The 25321-nt window shown below is 44.8% G+C and overlaps 1 protein-coding gene across 3 annotated transcripts in view; it reads left to right on the forward strand.

Moving 5' to 3' along the window:
- The first annotated feature begins 409 nt into the window (after positions 1 to 409).
- The window catches only part of LOC114640998 (protein argonaute-1), a 35139-nt gene continuing 10227 nt past the window's right edge, over positions 410 to 25321 (forward strand). Inside the window, exons 1-12 of one of the 3 annotated variants that reach the window (XM_028790103.1) lie at positions 410 to 596; positions 5331 to 5514; positions 7634 to 7754; positions 8138 to 8319; positions 8640 to 8858; positions 9085 to 9219; positions 9352 to 9439; positions 9951 to 10098; positions 15070 to 15189; positions 15789 to 15911; positions 16046 to 16179; positions 21317 to 21501. In XM_028790103.1, the coding sequence (XP_028645936.1) occupies positions 8663 to 8858; positions 9085 to 9219; positions 9352 to 9439; positions 9951 to 10098; positions 15070 to 15189; positions 15789 to 15911; positions 16046 to 16179; positions 21317 to 21501 (1129 nt within the window). In that variant the 5' untranslated portion in view covers positions 410 to 596; positions 5331 to 5514; positions 7634 to 7754; positions 8138 to 8319; positions 8640 to 8662. The remainder of the gene's footprint in view (positions 597 to 5330; positions 5515 to 7633; positions 7755 to 8137; positions 8320 to 8639; positions 8859 to 9084; positions 9220 to 9351; positions 9440 to 9950; positions 10099 to 15069; positions 15190 to 15788; positions 15912 to 16045; positions 16180 to 21316; positions 21502 to 25321) is intronic. The other 2 variants (XM_028790102.1, XR_003714233.1) reach the window with 2 other exon arrangements.

Here is a 25321-nt window from a genome sequence, read left to right on the forward strand (position 1 = left end):
GAGGCAGGGCCCTTGGGTGATTGGGTGTTGGAGGGAAAGAAGGTCGGGGAATGAGGTGGGAGCCGGGCTCTGTGTTGATGGCGGGGGCTGTGGGTAGGTTTCCAGGGATCTGTTTAGGGGAAAGACAGGGCCCCAGGCTGCAGCCGGGGAAGGGGTGTCGCCCAGCCCCTCCCATCTTACGCCGCTGCGCGGTTCCGCCACTGGAGTCCTCCCGCCAGGCTGCACGGCCACTAGTGGCCGCCAGGGGCCGCTGCATGGTCCCCTCGCCCCCGCCCCTCTCCATTGGCCTTTGTTGCCGTCGAGCGCCCCGCTTGACTCGTTCCCGTCCGCCCCCTGGGCCCATCGGTCGCGCCTGCGCACTGGCAGCTACTCGAACGCTAGCAGGGGGAGCTGCTGCAGGCTCCGCGGCGGCGGCAACGGAGGCTGCGGGGGCGACAGCGCGAGCGGCCGGGCTTCGGGGGGGAACCGAGCCCGGCCCGGGAGTCCCAGCAGTGCAAGTGCGAGGTACCTAGGCCCCTCACGCTGGACTCCTCAGTCTCCCGGCCGCCTGTCCTCCGCACGGGTATATGGGATGGAAGCGGGACCCTCGGGAGCAGGTAAGGGCCCTCGGGAACGGGAGCAGTGTGTGTTCCAAAGCCTTAGGGGCTCTCGCGGGATAGAGCATGATTCCAGAGTGAGGACAGGGGCTCTCAGGGATGGGGGGCCCATTTTGAAGGGGGTTGTGTGCAGTTCCGGCTGAGAACCATGTGAAGATCTGAGACCCGGGCTGTTTGTCCTAGGAAGCAGTATACAGTCCTGAGGGTGGGAAGTAACCTGGCAGAAGGGCCTGAATGCACGGGAGTTCTTCCGTGAGGTCTGGGAAGGCCCATGGGGAGGCCCGGCAGGTGGCAGGGGGGCGGGCTCCAGGTGTCCAGGAGAGGAGGGGGGCGACACAGATGGGCCTGAAACTACCGCCTGTCGGGGGGCGGGGGCTCGGCCGTGCTGGGCCGGGCTAAGCTAATGTCTCTGGGGAGTAGGCGCCGGGGCTGGCCTCTGAGCTCCGCCCAGCTGGGCCTGCAGCGGGGTGAGGGTCAGGGGGCGGAGGGTGGGGATTTAGCCCAGGGATTTCCCCCTTAGGCTGGGGACCTGAGTGGTGGCACGGGAGCATGCGCGCGGAGGTACCATCCTGAAGGGTTGCCCTATGTGGTGGGGGCGTGGCTGTTTGAATACCCCTCCTGTGCCCCTGGGCTTAGGAGAAGGAGTGCACCGATGGGTGCAGTCTGTCAGATTCTGTTGGCAGGGTGCAAATGGAAATTGCTTTCTTCTGTTTTGGGGAGAGGGGGTGGTCTCTGACACTTGGTCCTTAAACGCCCGTCGGAGTAGCAGTTTGCCAAAGAAAGGGTCGAGGTAAACTGCCAGAGTGCTTTTTTTCTGCTACACGAGGAGAGACGGGGACCAAAGCCATGCTTTACGAGGTACTTCTCCCTGAATAGGCCTTAGGAAAGTGTCGGTCACTGAGAAGCTAGGCCCACATGGTTTTCAAGTTTCTAGTCCACTATTGAGAGATGGGAGCCTTTCATCTAAGGATTGTGTCCTTTTCCTTGAATTGACCCTTTATGTTATAGTATACTCTCTATATTTACCTGTGGCTTCCGATGCCTAGTGGGTCTTTTCCCATGTCAGGGGCATGTCATTTGACTCAAAGCTTCAAGCTTGTCTGTCTGATGGAAACAAGTTGTTAAGGCAGACACTCGTGGCACACACCTTTAATCCCAGCGCTGGGGAGGCAGAGGCAGGCAGATGAATGAATTCAAGGTCAGCCTTGTCTACAGAGCAAGTTCCAGAACAGCCAGAGCTAACCTCGTCTCAAAAAAACAAAGGAAGACCCCCCCAAAAATAAATAAAAAAATAAAAAAAAGAGGGAGAGAAAAAAAGAAACAAGATGTTGGAGGTAGGGTATTGACCCTGATAATAGCCCTAACACCTTTTCTATTTAGAGGATATATATATTTATTATATATATTAGAGGAGAAACTGAGGCAGGTCTGCCCAGAGGCAACTGGAGTTCTTAGGATAGGCTGTAGACTTAGGATACCTTTTGTGTTATAGAGCTTATAGCTTATACCCTGTGGTAGAAAAGACAATCTGAACCCAGAATCCTTTCTGTTATCTCTCTACCTCCATTTGGTGTGGGGATAGCAACAGGATTTTTGTTCACTTTCCAAAGATTTTGGGAAGCATCTTTGTTTTTCGGGCCAGTGGAATTGATCTTAAAACTCTCTCAAGTCTTCGATGCAGTGATCTGTGATGTGTACTGACTGCATTTTCCCAAACACAAATAGCCTTGTTAGGTAGAGTGTAAATCCTAGTTTTCTAGGTTGGAGACTACTATCAACAGACCCGAGGACTAGAGTAGGACCCACATCCAGACAGACTGATGAAGGCTCATTGTCCTGAATTGCTAACGATTTTATCCTGATGAATGTCTAATAGGTTCAGGTGGTGAAGAAAGGGGCTTGTTTGTGACAGGAAAGAAGCTTCTAGGTGAAGGGCTGGAGCACTGGAGTCAGCTATATCATTGAGTAAATGCTAGTGGCGTGACGGAGAGACCCCCATAACTGCTTCCTTCTGTGGCTGGACTACTGTTCTCTTGGAAGATGCTGGAGTATTGTTCTGAGAAGACTCAAAACACTTGCTCGTGTCCAGATGTGCCTTCAGTGTACTGGTGTGTTCAGGCATGTGGACTGGCATTGAGGGTAGAGGTTGCTGTCCGACTTCTCTGGCAGCAGCAGTTGCCTGGTGTCTGGAGGCCGTGACACAGAGTGCATGTTTATTAATTGACTCAGATCATTCAAATGTGAGCATATGGTTAAACTCATGTGCATATTCTGTAATTTGTGTCTATGCATGTGGGTGTTTAATGTTTGTGGACAAATATTTTTGGAGCGATTGGTCTCTTAGTCCTTTCTTGTTCACCACCTGACTCACCAAGGGTACACACCCTCTTTGGGTCTGTTGGGTTCTTTAGAAGGTGTGTGAGCCTCCTGAGTTGCTGGGTAGGAATCCTGAGCCTGGGCCTTGAGCTCTGTTACTTTTCCTTTTCAGTGCTGGTTGGGGATGGGGGGAGGGGGAGTGTCATTTTCAGGGCCCCTCCCTTCTTGCTTTTGTCTGCAGGGAAGGGCCCCGCCCCTTTCCCCCTAGGCTGGAGCTTTGTCCTCTGTGCTGGGGCCCTCATCTGCATCACAAAGTGGCCGTCTGTCCCTGTCTGGGTCTGAGGGGAAGTGTCTTCCTTTCTCAGACTAAAAGCTGGGGGCAGGGCAAGGTTGGGGAGTAGAGACTCCGTACAGCTGTGGGGCTTTCCTGGGGATAGAATTGGCAAAGAGGTAGTTGTTTCCTCCTGCCTTCTTTCCTAGTTTTGGGATGAAGTGGAGATATGTTCTCCATTTTCCCTGAATCCTGGACAGGAGAGTGCTCTCAGGCACTGGTGTACTGTCCATTTCTGGGATGGAGAGAATTCTGAGGGAAGTGTCTGTCTCTCCTCATCCCCTATAATTTCTGTTTCACCCCTGGTTCTAGAGGGATGTCTTTCTCCCAGGATTTCAACTGATTATTTAGTCTAGGCGGCAAAAGGTGAATGGAATCCTAGAACTTGGGAAAGGGAAAAATATATCCGAAAGGGGGCAAGTGTTTCTCTTGTACAGAGTTTATGATTGTTTGGGACAGTTGCAATCATGGTTGTGTGGCTGTGTACTCTTGTGGTGTCCCTATGGGTATGCTTGTTCATTTATTTCATATGAGTATACTAAGTACCAGTCTTTATGCCCACTATTAGCTTGAGCTATGGCTAACTCAAGAATGGTTCCTTTTTTGGAAACACTGAGTTGAGGATGGTGAGCAGTGTATGTGGAACGGTAAACTTTAAAGAACTAGTATGTGAGAGGGGCGTTTGTCAGTGGGCTTGTATGCAGTATCCGTTCAGCTCTTTCTGGGATAGGTGTGACTATTGGAGTTTAATTCCCTTGGAGCTGAGTTCTTTGGCCCGGACTTGCATTTTCCTCTGCAGAAAGGGGCTGGGGCTGATTTGACAGGTGGTTAGAGGGAGTCAAGTCCTTCAGCTTTGGAAAGTGTGCACCTCCCACAAATGGTGCTCTTTCTGAGCCCCTGCCTAAGATGTGCTCCTTACCCTCCCACCCCTGTCCCATCCCCCACTCCTTTCTATGAAAGCAGAGCTCTGGTAAAGGGAGGTTCTGGGTTTATCCCTCTTCCACCTGGGCTGGTCCTCTGCAGGCAAGAACAATAGTAGCTGAGGACAAAGGCTCCATTTAGTCAACACACATGCACACACACACACACACACACACACAGAGAGAGAGAGAGAGAGAGAGAGAGAGAGAGAGAGAGAGAGAGAGAGAGAGAGAGAGAGAGAGAGAACATGCCAGGAAATAAGACTGTTCATGCTGGCCTATCCTAGCCCTTCCCAAGGGCCCCTTCTGTTCTGAAATCGATCTTTTCTGCTGTCTGGACCCTATGTGTGGAAAGATTTGTAAAGAATGGAAAGTGCTTTATATTCCCCTTCTGACCTGGTGTCACCCCTCTTACTGCTCTTCCTCCTTCCAGAGCCTCCAGCTTTATTCCTTGTGAGCTTTTTTCTTCTGTTTCTTCATTCTGCATCTTGATATAGTTTTTTCCCTATACCCCAACCCGACTTACCTCGCCTTACCTGCACCCTTCTCTCCCTTTTCTGACTATTTTCTCTTGTGTCCTCCAGATCTGACCTTCTCTCTCACCCTGGCAGCCTTTTTTCCTTTTTTCTTTAAGTCTCTCTAGAACCAGCCATTCTATGTCTTAATCCTCTCTCAGGCACTGGCCTTGCCCTTCCCAGCCTGGCTTTCTTGGAGGTCGTTCTCCTGTCCATATTAACAGGATGTAATCAGAAAGTTCTGGTGCCATTTTGTGTTCTGGATAGTAATGAGTGAACTGAGCTTCTCATAGCACAGAATAGAACGTTCTTAATCTGCCAGATACCCAGTAGAGACAGGTCTCAATCTAGTATAAAAGGAAGAAAGGGTTTTGTAAACTAGGAAGCAGACTTAGCTCCTTTTCTTGAAGTGATAGGAACTCATTACACATTTACTGATGAAGTTTTAGATACACATTTTCCTACCTCAAGAAAAGTTTAAAACAAAAATAAAAGTGAAATATGCCATCAGAAAAAAACCAGTGAGCCTGGGAATGTCTGAGCTATGGAAGTCCCCTGCTGGGTTAGGAAACAGGAAAGAGACCCGAGGTCTTGGTCTGAGAGGCCTTGCTGATCACAGACTCTGTCCTCACTGGCTTCTTTGTCTTCACAGCTGCAGGCGCCTACCTGCCTCCCCTGCAGCAGGTGTTCCAGGCACCTCGCCGGCCTGGCATTGGCACTGTGGGCAAGCCAATCAAACTTCTGGCCAATTACTTTGAGGTGGACATTCCTAAGATTGACGTTTACCATTACGAGGTGGACATCAAGCCGGATAAGTGTCCTCGCAGGGTCAACCGGTAAGCGATGCCCCTGGGTGGCACTGAGTCCAATTTATTTATTTATTTAATTATTTATTTAATTATTTATTTATTTATTTATTTATTTTTGGTTTTTCGAGACAGGGTTTCTCTTATAACCCGGGCTGTCCTGCCTCTGCCTCCCAAGTGCTGGGATTAAAGGCGTGCGCCACCACCGCCCGGCCCTGAGTCCAATTTATTTAACAAGGAAAGAGGAAGCATGCCAGCTAGAGAACACTGTAAGAACAGAGTATAGCACTGAGCATGTTCTAGCATTTGCTGAGACGGATGAGTACAGAGACTTTAAGAATGAGACTTAGTGGGGCTGGAGAGATGGCTCAGCGGTTAAGAGCACTGACTGCTCTTCCAGAGGTCCTGAGTTCAAATCCCAGCAACCACATGGTGGCTCACAACCATCTGTAATGAGATCTGATGCCCTCTTCTGGTGTGTCTGAAGACAGCTACAGTGTATTCATATATAATAAATAAATCTTAAAAAAAAAAAGAAGAAGAAGAAGCAGACTATCAAATTCATAATTAAAATCTAGGCATTAGCAGTGAAAAATTATTGTTCTCAACATTTTTCAACAGTCTTGAGTGTATTTTCAGATGTTTTTCTGCACATGCATACATTAATATATATACATTAATATATGTATGAATATATAATACATTCTATGATAATATATCATCACCAATTAATTACTTATTAATTATATTATTGATGAGCATATATGATATATTATTACATGTTGTATATGTGATACACAAACATATGTGTGTATACATATACACATTGATTTTGTACAAGTATTACATATAATACAATAAATGTGCATTAATGTTATATATACATATGTGTCTTAGTCAGGCCTTCTAGTCCTGCACAAACATATCATGACCAAGAAGCAAGTTGGGGAGGAAAGGGTTTATTCAGCTTACTCTTCCACATTACTGTTGATCACTAAAGGAACTCAGGACAGGAACTCAAGCAGGAGCTGATGCAGAGGCCGTGGAGGGATGTTACTGGTTTGCTTCCCCTGCCTTGCTCAGCTTGCTTTCTTATAGAACCCACAACTGCCAACCCAGAGATGGCACCACCCACAATGGGCCCTCCCACCCTTGATCACTAATTGAGAAAATGCCTGACAGCTGGATCTCATGGAGGCCTTTCCTCAAGGGAGGCTCCTTTCTCTGTGATAACTCCAGCTTGTGTCAAGTTGACATACAAAACCAGCCAGTACAATATGTAATATATGAACACATATAATATTAATATACAATCCTATATACTTTGTTCAATATTGTCCATTTTTCTGTTTAGCCACATATTTTGGAAAATAGTATATACTAGTATATATATAGATCTGCCTTATTCTTTTGCATAGTGCCCTAAGTTGTCCTTGGGGTGGCCACATAACTTGCTTGATCTATTGTGGAATATTTAGGTTGAGTCTAAACTTTGCAACAAGATTGAAACTGTTAAGTATTCTATAGAGATACATATTTTCATCAATGTGAGTGTATCTGTAAGATAGAAGTCCTAGTAGTGGAGTCTCTGGTACAAGGCAGTTTAAATTGAGACATTATTGATTTCTAGAGGCAGTGTCAGAAGAACTCAGGAGTGGGATTGAGAGAAAGATGATAATGGTGACAGAACTGTGGTAAAATTTGAGAGAGCTGGAGAGAGGAATCATTCTACACTTCATTTTATTATTTCTAGGCTAGATCAGATCATTTCCTTTTTTTTTTTTTTCTTTTCTTTTTGTTTTTGCTTGACAGAATGGGAATTAGAGGGTATGGAAGGTTCAGGTTAGACTTTCGAACAGGCCCTTCCCCCTCAGAAGGTCTGTGTGGGTCTTGGTGATCTGAGGACCAACAGCATCACTCTAGAATGTCAGAAGTGTGGGTTTTAAGCTACACTGTAGACTACAGACCAGAAGATGACTTTAATGAACCCTGGCGATTCATAGAGAAACGTTGAAGCTTGAGGCATACTGCCGCGGAGTAGACGTTAGAAGTGAGCCTAGTACATGGGACATTGCCTCAATTTTGAACCGTTTTCAAAAGCCTCAAGTGATATTCTCAAGCTTCCACATGCCACGTCTGTCTTTTACAGGGAGGTGGTGGAATACATGGTCCAGCATTTCAAACCACAGATCTTCGGGGATCGCAAGCCTGTGTATGATGGCAAGAAGAACATTTACACTGTCACAGCACTGCCCATTGGCAACGAGAGGGTAAGACCAGGGATGAGGCTAGGCCTGTGAGCCCAGAGAGGCCCGCCTGGAGTCTGGGGGTCCAGAGATCCTTCTTTTCTTTTGTGCTGAAAAGTATATTTTAGAGTATGATGAATCAGGGTAGATGCTTTGTGTACTGTGTGCCTGTTCCCAAACAGTGACATTAGATTAGACTTAAAAAAAAAAAAAAAGACCCAAAGGATTTCCTTCTAGATTGAGAAGGCAAAGGCACGAAGGCATCATCTGTGAAAATCAGGTGGGGTCTAGTGTGAGCCCCTGGTAGCTTAGTTTTGGCAGATTGTGGAGTGGGAGACAGTGAGTAGGACAGGAAGGTTAGTCTGTGAGGATGTGACAGTAATCCTTTCCCTCTTCCTATCTTGAAGGTTGACTTTGAGGTGACCATCCCCGGGGAAGGGAAAGATAGAATTTTTAAGGTCTCTATCAAGTGGCTAGCCATTGTGAGCTGGCGCATGCTACACGAAGCCTTGGTCAGCGGCCAGATCCCTGTGCCCCTGGAGTCTGTGCAAGCCCTGGATGTGGCCATGAGGCACCTGGCATCTATGAGGTACTGAGTATAGTTATTATCTAAGCTACAAGTGTTGGTAAAACTGATGCTGGGGGAGGGGAGAGTGAGTATGTATTAAGGTCCCTCAGTGTGTCATTGAGGAAAAAAGAACTGAAGGCCGACCATGCATGTGTCAGGCAAGTACATACATATACACACGTTTAGATGGTTAGATTCTGGCCCTATCCTTGGATACCATTTTGGCCTCACTCCATCTATCCCTACAGGGCAGCGAGAAAGGTAGAAACTTGTACAAGGTCAGTCTTACAGTTGGCCCAAGAACAGAGCTGGCATTAAAGCCCTGGTGTCCTGCCTTCCAGGCCAGGGCTCCTCCGTGCCCAGGATGCCTCACAGGGTGGGGGCCTGTGCCCGAGGGACCAGTTCTCTGCCTGTCCCTGCCAGGTACACCCCTGTGGGCCGCTCCTTCTTCTCACCGCCTGAGGGCTACTACCACCCGCTGGGGGGTGGGCGCGAGGTCTGGTTCGGCTTTCACCAGTCTGTGCGCCCTGCCATGTGGAAGATGATGCTCAACATTGATGGTAAGTGGGGAGAGCCATGGAGCCAGGGGCACCCCGAATCCAGTGACACGCTCCCAGCCTCATCCCTCCCAGCTCTGCAACCATACTCCTTGTCTAATTCCTGTAGCCCTGGCACGCCCTGTCCCTATCCTGGTGCCCTACAAAGAAGAGAGTATAAATTGTAATGCCTTCATTTATTTTTTTCTGAAAGACTCTGAGCCAAGTTATCCCTCCCCTGTCCCTACAGTCTCAGCCACTGCCTTCTACAAAGCACAGCCAGTGATTGAGTTCATGTGTGAGGTCCTGGACATCAGGAACATAGATGAACAGCCCAAGCCCCTCACGGATTCCCAGCGTGTACGGTTTACCAAGGAGATAAAAGGTGAGGACCCACCCAAATGGGGAAGGGAAAGCGCTGCTTTCTCTAACCCTAAGAAGAAATTCCTCTGGGAAAGGCCAGTGAGGGAACATGAGCAATCTGTTTCAACCTTAACAAGTAGTGTGTGTATCTCAGGCCTGAAGGTGGAAGTGACCCACTGTGGACAGATGAAGAGGAAATACCGTGTGTGTAATGTTACCCGACGCCCTGCTAGCCATCAGACGTAAGTTGGCAGCATTGCTAAGCATGGTCAAGATGGCTAAGTTCTCTAACCCTCTCCCTTCTGTGTTGTCAGAATAAGACTTTTCTAGTCTGTTCTTGAAGATAAGCATTTTCTTCCCGACCTCCCGAGGTTGTTTGATTCTCTCATGACTTTTCCCTTCTTAATCTCTTGGTTTCTTCCTTGGACCCTCACTATAAAACATGAGTGGTTCACCGATTACTGTTGGGTCTGTACATATAAAATATTGCGTTCCCCTTTCTTGATTCCAGGCTATACTGGACTCTTCTTAGTAGCTATCCTACTCAGGCTTTAGAAATACAGATGAGTGAGATTGTTGGCCTTTTTGGACTATCTCCATCTTTGGGTTTTTCAGTGAAGCCATGTAGTGTTCACTTTCCCATGAGCGCCAACCAAAGAGGATGAATCCAGGCCTGAGGCCGTCTTTGTTGTGGCTGTAGAGAGGTGGGGTTTATGCTGAATTATGATACTTCCTTTCCCTTCCTTGAAACAGGTTTCCCTTGCAGCTGGAGAGTGGACAGACTGTGGAGTGCACCGTGGCACAGTATTTCAAGCAGAAATATAACCTTCAGCTCAAGTATCCCCACCTGCCCTGCCTACAAGTTGGGCAAGAACAGAAGCATACCTATTTGCCCCTCGAGGTAAGGCTGCCAGAGAGTGGCTTGGCTGACACTAATCATCAGAGGTCTGTTGAGCCAGTCAGTCTCCTCTCCTCAGTTTCAAGTTTGAGAAGTTGATGTTCCAGGATGGACTAAGGTTGTCTTCATGTGAAGTATAGACTTCCTACTTGCTAAATTCTTTTCTTTTTTTTTCTTTCTTGTTTTTTTTTTTTTGTTTTGTTTTCCGAGACAGGGTTTCTCTGTGCAGCCCTGGCTGTCCTGGAACTCACTCTGTAGACCAGGCTAGCCTCGAACTCAGAAATCTGCCTGCCTCTGCCTCCCAAGTGCTGGGACTAAAGGCGTGCACCACCACTGCCTGGTGCTAATTTTTTTTCTTATTCCTGGCTTTATTTTCGTCTTTTTCTACAACTGCTAGGCAGAAGGGAAAGCTGTGTTTGTTTGGTTAGTTGTTTGTTTGTTGGTTGGTTAATTGGTTGTTTGGTTGATTGGTTGGTTGATTGAGACATGTCACCAGCTCAGGCTGGCCTTGAACTCACATTTAGCCAGGGATAAATAACGTTGAACTTTTTTTTTTTTTTTAAGATTTATTTATTTTATTTATGTGAGTACACTGTTGCTTTTGTCAGACACCAGAAGAGGGCATCTGATCCCATTACAGATGGTTGTGAGCCACCATGTGGTTGCTGGGAATTGAACTCAGGACCTCTGGAAGAGCAACCAGTGCTCTTAACCGCTGAGCCATCCCTCCAGTCCCCAACATTGAACTTCTGATCCTCTTTTCTTCTTCCAGGGCTTGAGATTCTAGGCATACACTACCACACTCATTTATGGGATATTGGGGACTGAACCAAAGGTTTTACTCATGTTAGGCAAGCCCTATGCCAACTGAGCTACATCTCCAGTCTTATTACATTTATTATTTTCCAACTGGTCAGGACAGATTTCAGATACTCACACACATGTTACCTCTTAATTTCTCTTTTCTGTTGTCTACAGTTAGGGGTAATGAGTGACCTGGAAATACAGTTATATCTTATTCTGGAGAAAACCTGTGATATAAATCCTATTGCCCCAGTGGTTAATATGCTATTTTCTGGGAAAGTTTTAAATCTCCAGATTTTCATGCCTTTGTACTTCACAGACCTTTGAAATGCAGCCATCAGCAAGAAGATAGTAATACTCTCAGGACAGAGTGGTGGTGGGGTCCTTCCTCTCTCATGGAACTTTTATAGATCAAGGGATACAAATGAGGGTGTGGGGTCAAGGGTTGCCTCTTTGAGGAGTCATTTCACCTGGAGTTCCAAATTATGGTCACTATCCTTGTAATAATAGCAGGGACAAGCTTTCCTGGCAAAAGGAGCAGCTTCTAAAGGGAGACCGGTCTGGATCTTTTTGAGGGACAGACTTGAGTGCTGTGTAGTACTCGAGGAGAGAATAAGTAATAGGTGACAGTGGTGGGTGAGGTGGAGGGTCAGATTGTATTGAATCTTGTGTGGAAGATTTAACAAAAAATTAATGGCTTTATCAAGATATAGTTGACATAATGATATGATAATGTCTAATTTAGTAGTTCTTAGTGTATTCACAGAGTTATGTAGACATCACCAGTGTTTAACTCCAGGGTGTCTTATCTCCTTCAGAAGAAAGCCTGTACTTCTTTCCCTAGTAATATGAAGCTATTTTCCAGCTCTGGTTTTGCCTGCTTATGTAAAAAAAAAAACGTGCATTTTATAAATGGCTTCCCTCCTTTCTTTTTTCCTTTTTAATTTATTTCATGTGCATAGGTATGAGGGTGTCAGATCCCATGGAACTGTAATTATAGACAGTTAAGTGTAGCCATGTGGGTTCTGGGAAGTGAACCTTGGACCTCTGGAAGAGAAACCAGTGCTCTTAACCTCTGAGCCATCTCTCCAAGCCCTTCCTTTTGGCTTCTTTTTTTTTTTTTTTTTTAAAGATTTATTTATTATGTATACAGTGTTCTGCTTGAACTTATGCCTGCAAACCAGAAGAGAACATGGGATCCCATTACAGATGGTTGTGAGCCACCATGGGGTTGCTGAGAAGTGAACTCAGGACCTCTGGAAGAGCAAACAGTGCTCTTAACCTCTGAGCCTCTTCTCCAGCCCTCCTTTTGGCTTTTTGAGACAGGATTTCTCTGTGTAACAGCTCTGGAGCTCATTTTGTAGATCAAACTGGCCTTGAGCTCACAGAACTCCACCTGCCTCTGACTCTGGAGTGGTGAGATTAAGGACAGGATCCACCAGGCCTGTCTGTGACTGGCTTCTTTCACTTAGCATAATTGTTCCCAGGTTCATCCTCATTGCTCTGAGGGTGTTGTTCCTATCTGTAGCTACATCATGTTGTGTCTTCAACATTGATGGGCATGGTTTTTTTGTTTGTTTTTATTTTGTTTTTGTTTTTCGAGACAGGGTTTCTCTGTGTAGCCCTGGCTGTCCTGGAACTCACTTTGTAGACCAGGCTAGCCTCGAACTCAGAAATCCACCTGCCTCTGCCTCCCAAGTGCTGGGACTAAAGGTGTGCGCCACCACTGCTTGGCATTGATGGGCATTTGTGTTACGCTTTTTGGCTGATAGAATAAAAATACTGCTATAAACATTCATTTCCTTGTTTTCCTGAACACAGTTTCATTTTTCTTGCTTATATGTGTAAGAGTGACATTATACAAAACTGTAACATCCTAAGCTTTCCCAGACTGGTCTCCCATTTTACAGTTTTGTCAGCAGTGAATGAGGCTTCTGGTTTCTAGTCAGGTGGATTTTACTTTAATTATACTGGGAATCCATGTTTAGGTAAGAGAGTATGGGTTATTTGAAGCTTCTCAGCTAGGAACTAAAAACAGCCAGTGCCACCAACCTAGGTCTCTGAATTTCTTGTAGTCATTCAAGCTGTGGAGAGACTCGGCAAAATCTTTCATGTTCAAGTCTATTCGTTCCTACATTAATCTTTCTTTGTAGTCAGCTGTGTATAACATGAAAGTTACCATTGTAAGCAGTGAGTGTTAGGTTCTGTGACATTAAGTGTTTTGACACTGCTGTGTGACTCCCCACTACTCCTCACCTATCTCCATAAAGTTTTCCTCATCTGGAACTGAAGCACACCCGTTAAAGCCTGACCTCCCACCTCCAGCCTTGGTGCTCTTTGTTCTGTTTTCTCCTTCTAGGAACTGACTACTTCTCTAGGTTCTCCATGCAAGTATAAGCATATCTTTATCATTTTTGATTGGCTTATTTCACTTATCGTGCTGTCCTCAAGGTTACCCGTGTTGTGATGTGTTGGGATTCTCCCCTTTTTAAGGCATAATACTTCTGTATCTGTACACCACATTTGGTCTATATTTTCTAATGCCAATGGACATGTGAAGGACAATTATGTAAATAACACTGCTCTGGACAAAGCTGTACAAACATTGTTCTCTTCTTTTGAGTACATAGCCAGAAGTAGAGTTGCCGGCTCATATGGTAATTGTATATGTGATGACACAGTACCATTTTCCACATCAGCTTCACCATTTTGTATTCCCACCAGCAGTGTGTAGAGTTCCTCTTAGTTTTCTGGCATTGCTAGTTCTGAAGCTAAGCTGTGCCATAAGCGTCGGAACAGTTCTGAGTGTGCCTGGGGATTCTTTGAAATGGGAATTTAAAAGCAGGTGACCTTGGCCTGGCTTTCCTTCCCATTGTTTACTGTGAACCCTGGGAGCTAGAACTGAAGCCACCTCATGCAGAGCACTGGCCTCACAGAACCGGCTACACGTTTTTCTTGACATCACAACATCCTCAGGCGGTGGTTTTATTTGTTTTTAATCATAGCTGAGGTGAAAGAGTTGAATCTCAAAGCAGTTAAGAGTCTAGCCCAAGCCGGGCGGTGGTGGCGCACACCTTTAATCCCAGCACTTGGGAGGCAGAGGCAGGCGGATTTCTGAGTTTGAGGCCAGCCTGGTCTACAGAGTGAGCTCCAGGCTCCAGGACAGCCAGGACTACACAGAGAAACCCTGTCTTGAAAAAAAAAAAAAAAAAGGGGGGGGTGTCTAGCCCAGAGGAACTCTGTGAGTTCAAGACCAGTCAGATCTATGGAGTGAGTTCCAGGACAGCTAGGGCTACCCAGAGAAACCATCTCTCAAAAAAACAAGCAAACAAACAAGAGTAGCCCATGGTAACATCATTTAGAATTACAAAGCTGCACTTCAAACATAAGCCTTCTGAGAGCAGTTGGCTTTCCCCTCTGTTTTAAGCTTTCCTGTCCCTGTGTCCTGATTAGAAGCCCAAAGTCCTAGTTGTCACTAGGCATTATTTTTGATCTTCATTTTGAGCGCAGGACAGGAGCCAAGTAGCAGGATGTTCATCATCATACTAACAAAGAGCACTGCCAACCAATAGAAATGGTGATTTCTGTGCCTGGAGATAGTGCTCAGTCGGTAGCTTGCTCTAGGATGCGTGAGGCCCTGAGCTCAGTCTCTGAGCATGCGCTGTATATGCCCGTCCTCCCCAACACACACAAAAGACAGAGGAAATAGTGATCCCTGTACTTTTATACCTTGGGGCTCAAGAATTTTTAGTCATCTCTGTTCCTCCCTGTTGGTGCAGATGGAGCAACTAACTTCCTGCTACCATTGGAGAGCTGCCATAGAAATCTGATTTGCTTATAGTATATTGAGATTTTGATATTCAAAGGATCTGTGTACGTAATCCTTGGGTAAATAATAATGTATGCTGTAATTTACTGAGTGCAATGGTCCAGAACTGTGCTCAGTTCTGTAAGTGTTGTGTTTAATCTCTAGACACCCTGTAGGATTGTAATTATTCTCATTTAACACATGAGACCTGATCACAGATCTACCCTGGATTCCAAACTTCTGGTCACAATGTATTTTTACATAGAGAGTTCTGTAATTCTTTTCCCATGGTTGACAGCTAAGATACTGGAGAGGTATAGGCTGTTCTCAGGCATAACTCCTCGTCTGTCTCCTTTTCTCAGGTCTGTAACATTGTGGCTGGGCAGCGGTGCATTAAGAAGCTGACTGACAACCAGACTTCAACCATGATAAAAGCTACAGCTAGGTCGGCCCCAGACAGACAGGAAGAGATCAGTCGCCTGGTCAGTGGGACTGCTGAACAGTGCATGCTGTTCACTGAACAGCCCTGGGGCTCTTGGTAGCATAGATGCTTTAGTGGTCAGTCCAGCAAGACCTTCCTTGAGAAAAACCCAAGTCTGGTTTTATTGTCTGGGACTTTGCAGGGCTCTTCTCCCCCTTCCCCCGGTTAAAGATAGATTTATTTATTTATTTATTTATTTATTTATTTATTTAATGTATGTGAGTACACTGTCTCTGTCTTCAGACGCACCAGAAGAGGGCATCAGATCCCATTACAGATGGTTGTGAGCCACCATGTGGTTGCTGGGATTTGAACTCAGGACCTCTGGAAGAGCAGTCAGTGCTCTTAACCACTGAGCCATCTCTCCAGCCCCCCTGTTCTTGCTCTTGAGCCTTTAGCCACTTCTTTCTCTCTTTCCCTCCTTTATAACAACTCCCATTTCCATTTCCTCTCCCTTCACCCTCTAGTTCTCCCACCCCCTTTTTAGTGCTCTTTTTTGTCAGCCTCAGCTTCTCTTCTGGGCTCTCTCCTTGGGACCTAGAACAGGAGCAGTACTGCCAAGCTGCCTGTCTCCTGAGACCGCCTTCTCTTGCCCTGCAGATGAAGAATGCCAGCTACAACTTGGATCCCTACATCCAGGAATTTGGAATCAAAGTGAAGGATGACATGACGGAGGTGACAGGGCGAGTGCTGCCGGCGCCCATCTTGCAGTATGGCGGCCGGGTGAGCAGGGTCAGGGCCAGACAAAGTCTCTGGGGCATTTGGGGGTAGTTGGGCTGCATAGCTCAGGGGCTTTTGTTCCCTCCTCACATGGCTCTACTGAGGCTCACCTGGACGCCCCCTCTGCCTATCCCTAGAACCGGGCCATTGCTACACCCAACCAAGGTGTCTGGGACATGCGTGGGAAACAGTTCTACAATGGGATTGAGATCAAAGTCTGGGCCATCGCCTGCTTCGCACCCCAAAAACAATGTCGAGAAGAGGTGCTCAAGTAAGGATGGTAGAGGGTTGGGTTTGGGGTTGGGTGAGTGGGAAGGATCCCAGAGCTGTCGATCCACAACCTCTAGGTACCAGGACTGACCTGCAATCTGCCTTTTCTCTTTTAACTGTGTCCACATTATTGCTTCTGACTCATGTGTCTGCTTACTCTTTTCTGTCCGTATGTGGTCAGATGAGTTCAGGAGCCTTAGGTATTTCAGAGATGAATTTTAGGGAATGACTCTCCTAAGGCAGGCCTGAGTCATTTTATTGTTCTAATTATCATAATTGGTAATAAATATTGGTAATGACTATAATATTTATGCTGACATTACACTTAAGTGACTAATGTACTTTCTTTCATCTTGATAGTGAGTAGGTGGTGTTTTAGTTGCTTTTCTATAGCTGTAATAAAACACCACAACCAAGCCAACTAATAAAATAAAAGGTTTATTGGGCTTTAGCGTTCCAGATGGTGAGTCCATGACCATCATGACAGCAGTGTGGCAGAAGGTAGGCAGGCGTGAAGCAGTAGCTGCGAGCTTGGTCTGGTCCACAGGCATGAAACAGAGAGACACTGAGAATGCAGTGGTGGTCTCTAGAAACCTCAGAGCCTACCTCCTCCAGACACACCCTCGTCCATCAAGTCTACCCCTTCTATTCCTTCCCAAATAGCGTAACCAGCTGGAGACCAGGCATTCAAATCTATGAGCCTATGGGGCCATTCTCGTTCAAACCACCACATATGTGGTCATGCTTTGGGAGACTGAGGCTGAAAGAGGTTAGTTAGATAACTTGTCCAAAGTGTACAGATCAAGAAAGGTTCAAGCCGGGCGGTAGTGGCGCACGCCTTTAATCCCAGCACGCACTTGGGAGGCAGAGGCAGGCGGATTTTTGAGGCCAGCCTGGTCTTACAAAATGAGTTCCAGGACAGCCAGGACTACACAGAGAAACCCTGTCTCAACACCACCCCCCCCCCAAAAAAAAAAAAGAAAGGTTCAGAGGTAAGATCCAATCAGATCTGAGCTTTAAAACTTCTAATGTGAGAGAGAGGGAGAGGGAGAAGGGAGAGGGAGGGAGGGAGGGAGGGAGGGAGGGAGGGAGAGAGAGAGAGAGAGAGAGAGAGAGAGAGAGAGAGAGAGAGAGTTAGGAGAGTTAGTTTCTATAAAGCACCAGCAGCTAGTCCTTTGAGCTGTGGTCAGCAGCATAATTAAATCAGATCCAGGTAATCTGAGTGACGCTGTAAGTGCACATGAACTCAGGGGCCACTCATCATCAGTGAGAGGCTGGGAGTAGGTGGCAGCAGGGAAGCAAAAGATACTGCCAAGTAGCTTAATGAAACAGAGTAAAGAAGTAACAGCCTGAATGAGTAAATAAATAAATAGAAAAGTCACTTGACACTTTTCCTATAGTCATAATTCTTTTAAAGTTTTATTGATTTATCTTAAAACACCAAAAAGTGCACACACATAAAAGATGATATGGTTCAGTTTCTGCTATCTTTTTAAATGGGGGTTCTGTGGATACGATCATTATTATATTCTATATTATATTCTGTAATGAGAAAGTTAGTGGAGCTGACTGGTTTGGTTTTGACAAAGGTAATGGAGATTTGTGCCTTTGATGTCTTTATAAGAATCACTTTGGGCTTGAGAGATGGCTCAGCAGTTAAGAGCACTGACTGCTCTTCCAGAGGTCCTGAGTTTAAATCCCATCTGTAATGAGATCCGATGCCCTCTTCTGGGGTATCTGAAGACAGCGACAGTGTACTTACATATAATAAATAAATAAATGAACCTCTGGGCCCTAATGAGCAGGGGTGGAGTGAGTTGGATCGAGGCCCTCCAGGCACGCATTCTCCTGTTTCTTACACAGGCATGTAGCCACCACCATCATAGCTGTAATTTCTTGTTTCCTTGTTTGTCCTTTAGTCTCCTTTCCTGGACTCTTTAGATGCAGGTTAGGCTGTTCTTGTATCTGGTCTGGCCTTGTTTGAATGGTCCCTAACAGTCCTGGAGGTGTTCTTCAGAACTCTGGAGTCCTGCACAAGCTCTTTACCCTCTCACAGCAGAGCAGTCACCTTGTTGATAGCCTGATCTTTTCTTCCTCCTTTGTCCTGCCCTGGTCTGCTTTCTGTGTCTTTTGGTGGGGGAGGAGAGGTGGGTATTGGTGTTGGTACTGTTTTTGTTTTAATAATCTATAGCTTTGGTCTTTGGGGTTTACCAGGAACTGATAAACCTGTTCTCTCAGGTTTGGAGGAATTCAATGCATCAGGCACCTTTTTTTCTTAGTGACCCCTACATATAGGGGATTAAAAAAAGGTGGCCCGTGTATCTGCAGGAGTGGTAACTAATTATAATACATGGTTTTGGATCAAAGATAAGAATTTCCGAGTTTTCAGCCATGGCATGTAGAGGAGACTTTGTAGGGACTGTGCATAGAAAGTAGAAGTTGAAAGTAGATAGAACTTAGAAAAATTGGAAAGTAAATGAAGCAAAGACTCCTAAGTATAGAGGAAGACTTAGGACTCAGAGCATAGAGAAAAGCCTCCTTTTCACAAAGAACATAGAGGGAAACGGAGGCTACTGTGGGGATGGAAAAATTAGTCGGCGATAGATGAACAAATTCAATCCTATTAATTTTTTGTCTGTCTTTATCACTGTAGCTGTGTCTGTTAGAATATGACCTTGCACATTCTAGATATCTCAATACTTTTTGGTTCCTAGCAGCAGACATTAGTATCCCAGTCATAGTATGGTAGTAGAGGGAAGAGAGGAATGTCTATTTCTTGAAATAAAGACCCATTGTTAATGAAATCTGGTAAAACAAAATTTGAATGACGTTTGGTAGCTACAGTTGTATATGAAACAGAGTAAAGGGAGAAATGCCTTTAGCAGTTCATCAGAGCCCTGTCTCTCATTTATAGGAGGCAGCAGTTAGCTTGTAGTGAGTATTTAGTCAATCATTTGTTTCTTTTTATTTAATTTTTGAGTGAGAGTATTGATACAGTATTGTTGGGATGGAGTGTCAACTTGTACCTCTCAGGCCAGCCTTGAACTCATAGCTGTCCTGGCTCAGTCTCTCAATGCGGGGCTTATGAGTGCATGCATGCCTTGTGACCTGCAGGTTCTAGTTTTTGTTTTGTTTGTTTTTTTTTTGTTGTTGTTGTTTTGTTTTTCGAGACAGAGTTTCTCTGTGTAGCCCTGGGTGTCCTGGAACTCACTCTGTAGACCAGGCTGGCCTCAAACTCAGAAATCCACCTGCCTCTGCCTCCCAAGTGCTGGGATTAAAGGCATGTGCCGCCACCGCCCAGCTAACAAATAATTTTTAAAAGTGTAGCTAGACTGACATGATGCCTCATATCTATAACCTCAGCACTCAAAATGCAGAAATTGCCTCCTCTTTCAGGCCATCTGGGGCTGTATACAGTGAATTCTAGGCCAGCCAGGCCTACATAGTGTCTCTAAAAACCAAAATAATAGTCTTAGGGTTTCTGTTGCTGTGATATAACATGAAGACCCCACAAACAACTAGGGAAGGAAAAGGTTTATTTTCCTTGCAGTCTATCACTGAGGGAAGTCAGGGTAGGAATTCAAGTCAGGAACCTGGAGGCAGGAACTAAAGTAGAAATCTTGGGAGAGTGTAGCTTACTGGCTTGTTCAAACTGTTTTCTTATGCACCAGAGTTTCACACTGCCCAAGGGTAGCACCACCCGCTTAGACTGGGCCCTCCACATTGACCACTAATTTAAAGAAAAGCCTTGTAGGCTTTCTGCAGATGAATATTAAGGAGGCATTTTCTCAGTTGAGCATCCCTTCTCTTAAATGGCTCTAACTTTTTGTTAAGCTCATGAAAAGTTAGCAATAATAATAATAGCCGGGCGGTGGTGGCGCACGCCTCTAATCCCAGCACTAGGGAGGCAGAGGCAGGCGGATTTCTGAGTTCGAGGCCAGCCTGGTCTACAGAGTGAGTTCCAGGACAGCCAGGGCTACACAGAGAAACCCTGTCTCAAAAAACCAAAAAATAAAATAAAATAATAATAATAATAATAATAATAAATATATATAAAGTTTTAGCTGGGCACTTTTAATCCCAGCATGCAGGAAGCAAAGACAGAGGATGTCTATGAGTTCAAGTCAGTCCAGTCTACAAAGCAAGTTCTAGGATAGCCAGGACTGGTATACAGGTTGTTTTGTTTGTCTCAAACAAACAAATAAAAAGTTTGACATTATTTGATTTGCTGCATTCTACTTCTGTTCTCTTCTGGTGTGGTGGCTAGCATGAGTTGTAATCTTTTTATCTAGTTTTTTATCGATGTATATAAGATTGTAAATTTGTATAAAATTTACTGTATCCTATTTTTTAAATATGTATACCTATTTTTAAATATGTGAAAAATACTTCCTGCACTGTCATTGATATGTATGTAGTATATATTTTTGAGACATTCCTTTCTATTCTTTTTGCACATTACCGCTCTTACCAGTTAGGTTTATCAGCACTGACCGTGATTACTTTAAGTAAACCACTGTTGAGTGCTTTCACTTTAAGTAATAAGATTTCTACAAATTAAATTGCTGCCATCCATTTTTGTGTATTTACGATAGCTTGATTATTTTTACTGTATTATATCCCTCTTTACATTGTGTTGCTTTTCTCAGGATAAAACCTAAAGTCAGAGAAAAACATGCTTAATAATTGGCTCTTTTCCTTGTGAGCCAGTGAGGAAGGTACAGTTGGACTTTTCCCTGAGCACCTCTGCTTTCACCACTAATAGACCCTCACTTACTTTGAGCACAAAACCCATGCACTTATGCACCTGTCTGTTTTTTCCCTTTGGACATGTAGTATGGAGTACAGGTATCCACAGGCCTCAGCCTAGACAAGGGGCGTGTTGTGTCTAGGCTCTGTTCACTGAGAATTCCCACAAGCCCCTTGTTTAGACTCTTCAGTTCCCTTGGTGTTCATTCTCTTTAGTTGAGCAAACTTTGTCTTGTTTTGACTCTACTATAAATGTACCTTTTACATCAGCTGTGGTTGGGTCCTTCATGGTAGAATCTCCCGGTGCTGAACAGTCAAGGTGGAGGCATTAAGTTCATCAGATACAGTGGAATTTATTATATCCTGCCATGACCATGTTTGTGCCACAGGAACTTCACAGACCAGCTTCGGAAGATTTCCAAGGATGCAGGGATGCCCATCCAGGGTCAGCCATGCTTCTGCAAATACGCACAGGGGGCAGACAGCGTGGAGCCCATGTTCCGGCATCTCAAGAACACCTACTCAGGACTGCAGCTCATTATCGTCATCCTGCCCGGGAAGACACCAGTGTATGGTACAGTTCTCCTGGGACAGTGTTAATAATGACAGGATTCAGTTCGCTGGAGCCCTCTCGGGGCCTCTAGGGTGGAGTCAGTGGAGAAATCTGGCTTTCCCCAGAGATGGTCATTAATGTCAGTGGTTTGTTCGTTTGTTGTTTATGCTCTTCAATCAGAGAAATATTCTTTGTGAGCTATTGAGTTATTCAGCTTTGCTTACCTGTTCACACGCCATCACATTTCCCAGGATACCCCGTGATAGCATCTTTCTGGCAGGTTGAGGTAGCTGGATACAGAGAAGGATCAGGCCAGATGGCGTTCATCTAGGAGTGTGTTATTTATTAGTTCAAGCTGAGGTGATTCTGCTAAGGATCGTGAACTTTTTTGCAACATTTCCCCATTTCCTGTAAGCCTCTTCCTCAGTTGTCCTCCCTCCCTGCCTGCCTCAAAGACCGTGAGGTCCTTTGCTTCCCTGCTCTGCTTTTGTTCCCAGCCAGTTCTGGTGCCTTTGAACATCCCCAGATGAACTGTCCTAAAGCCCATTGCAACCATTTTGTGTCTAAGCATTTTTTTCCTATTGTTTTTCTTTTGAAAGAGTCGTTTTCATATTCTGTATGCACACTTCCTCATTAGCCTGTCTCCCTTTGTCTTGTCTACTTTTCTCCTCCACAGCTCTCAGACTGAGCATCTGCTTCTCTTCTCTTCTCCCTTTGACTTCCAGACACATTTCTCCCCGCACTTTATGTTTGTCATTACCAGGGATGCCTGGTAGCCCAAGGTTTTCTGTCCCCTTCTGTCTGTCTTCTGTTGATATTTTTCACTCATTCTGGTGGCCTTGGCCATCACCTGTTACTCTGATATGGTGTATAGTCTGAAAATCAAGTCTCTGTCCTTTCTCCCTTCTGCAGGTGCCTTTATTATCTCTTCTAATCTCAAAAACTTTTAAAACATTTATTTACTTATTTATTTACTGTGTGTATGTGTGTGTGTGTGTGTGTGTGTGTGTGTGTACACATACATGCACTTGTGCCATAGTATGTGAGTGTCAGTTGGAAGATAACTTGAGGAAGAGGTTGTCTTATTTGATGAATGAGTTCTGGGGATAGGGCTGAGTCCTCAGGCTCTGTGAAAGCACCTTCTGCCATAGACCCTCCTAAGCTGTCACCAGTCCCTCAAGTCTTTGGTGAATAGGCTAATAAATCAGACTTTTTTAAAGCAACACAACCTCACTCATCTCATTCAGTATGAAAGGGCTTTCAGGCCTGATACTTTTTAACTTTCAGCTCTGTCTTGTACTGTTCCTGAAACAGAACCCAACCTCAGTCCTTCTTCCACCAGTCAACCACCGTGGGCAAATTGCCAGGCTCTGAGCTTCATGAGTTGATTATATAACAAGCAGCATCTAGCAGAGTCCTTGGCAGAGAGGAAAGTTTGGACACTCCTCCTGTCTGCTTTCCTCTCTGACTGTATTCTGCCCGTATTGCTTCCCCTGGGCTCAGAGGTCCAAACGCTCCTTTGCCATTCTTTCCCATGACATCCTCTACGCCTAGTGTAAGTTATACTTATTTTATATTTTGGTCATTTTCCCTAGCGGATAAATATGTCCTTTTGTTATTGTTTGTTCATTTGTTTGAGACAGGGTCTCACTATGGCCTTTTATTCAAAGATCCACTTGGCTCTGCCTCTGCTGAGATTGAAGACTTGTGCCATCATGACTGGCTTTTTTTTTTTTTTAAGATGTATTTTATTTTAAAGTATGTGTATGTGTTATGAACATGTTATTAGATATGTGTGTGTCAGAAACCAGAGTTAGATCTATTCATGCTCAAAATAAAACTGGAACTGCAGTTAGAGACTGCAGTTGTGAGCTGCCTTGCAAGGGTGCTGTAACCAAATTTAGGTATTCTGTAAGAGCAGCAGGTACTGTTAACCCCTGGATCATCTCTCCAGCCCCACTGTGACTCTTTTGAATTCCTTTAGTTTATTAGAAATTTGATCAATTGTGGCCTTGATTTTTGTTTTTGAAACAGAGTTTCTTTGTGTAGCCCTGGTTGTCTGGAACTCACTCTATAGACGAAACTCTTATCTGCCTGCCTATGCCTACCTGTTGCTGAGATTAAAGGCTCGCACTACCACCACCTGGCTGCGTGAGCATGAAGTAGATCTAACTCTGCTCTCTGACACACACATCTAAAGTAGAATTGTTCACTGATGACAATAATTTTAATAATTCCTTACAGAGGGAAGTTGGTTATAACGCATGTCCTCTTAGATGGAAGAAAAAGGTGTTTTTTTTACCTTCCCTCCTGGGGGTGTGGGTAAAAATGACACTGTCCCTATGATGTTCAAGTCAAGGTCCTGTTGGCATTGTGTTTTTTTTGGAAAACATTGGGTGTTGCTTTGACTCAGTCCTACCTACGCATGTCCTCTTTCTCGTATTTTTAGCTCCTTTTTCTTTCTCTATTAGATTGCTCTTCCAGAGGACCTGAGTTTGAGTCCCAGAACCCACATGGCAGCTTAAAACCATCTGTAACTTTAGTTCTCGGAGGTCTGACATCTCATTCTGGCCTCCCTGGGCACTAGGCATGCACATGGTATACAGAAATACATGTAGGCAAAACACTCATGAATAAAATTTAAGTTAAAAAAAATTTAAAGACTTAAAATTTCTTATAAGATTTATAGCAATAAAATTAGTAAGTTTATAGGTTTTTTTTAAAGCTAATAGTATTAATCTAATAGAGAAAAAGGGAGCTAAAAGTATTAGAAACATTGCTTTTAACTGCTCAGATATCTCTCCAGTCCTATAAATAAATCTTAAGTATTCAGCCTAATTTCCTCACAAGTATCACAGCATTGCAACAAGTGTACCTCGGAGAACATTGCTATCCCTGGGATCCCTCACTACAACCCCTCCCTCAATTGGCGACTGTAGTTCTCATCTCAGACAATATAGATTAATTTTGCCTTTGGACTTAATACAAATGGAATTATAATGAATGTGGTTTTAGATGTGTCTGGTTTCTTTTATCTAACATTCTGTTTGTAAGATTTTTCCATATTACTTATAGCTATAATTTCTTTGTGTTTGCATTGTGTGACTATAACGTGGTTTATGCTTCATTTCATTCCCTGTTGAGATTGTTTGGATTCTTCCTGGTTTCTAGCTGTTATGGATAATGCTCATATATATACTTTGAGCACTTGTGCCTGTTTGTGTAGAGTAGGTCTAGGAATGAGCTTTAAGTGTATCAGACTTTACTCCACCATCCGTGTTCAATAGGTCTAGATGTTTCTGTCTTTTAAGCTTGACTAGCCTGTTTTGTAAAGTGGTTACTCATGGCAATTTTTATTTACTAAGCTGCCTTTTACTTACTGACTTATAGGTATTCTTTATAATTTCTATATTGAATATACTTTTTGTTTTGTTTTGTTTGTTTGTTTTTTGAGACAGGGTTTCTCTGTGTAGCCCTGGCTGTTCTGGAACTCACTCTAGACCAGGCTGGCCTCGAACTCAGAAATCTGCCTGCCTCTGTCTCCCAAGTGCTGGGATTAAAGGTGTGCGCCACCACTGCCTGGTGCCTTGCTCTTTCCTTTCTTTTTTTTTTTTTTAATGATTTATTTATTTATTATATATGAATACACTGTAGCTGTCTTCAGACACACCAGAAGAGGGCATCAGATCTCATTACATGGTTGTTAACCACATGGTTGTGAGCCACCATGTGGTTGCTGGGATTTGAACTCAGGACCTTTGGAAGTGCAGTCAGTGCTACTTAACCACTGAGCCATCTCTCCAGCCCTTGCTCTTTCTTTTTTACTCTTTTTTTTTTTTTT

The sequence above is a fragment of the Grammomys surdaster genome, unplaced genomic scaffold (assembly GCF_004785775.1).
Source record: "Grammomys surdaster isolate TR1022 unplaced genomic scaffold, NIH_TR_1.0 125863, whole genome shotgun sequence".
Taxonomy (NCBI): Eukaryota; Metazoa; Chordata; class Mammalia; order Rodentia; family Muridae; genus Grammomys; species Grammomys surdaster.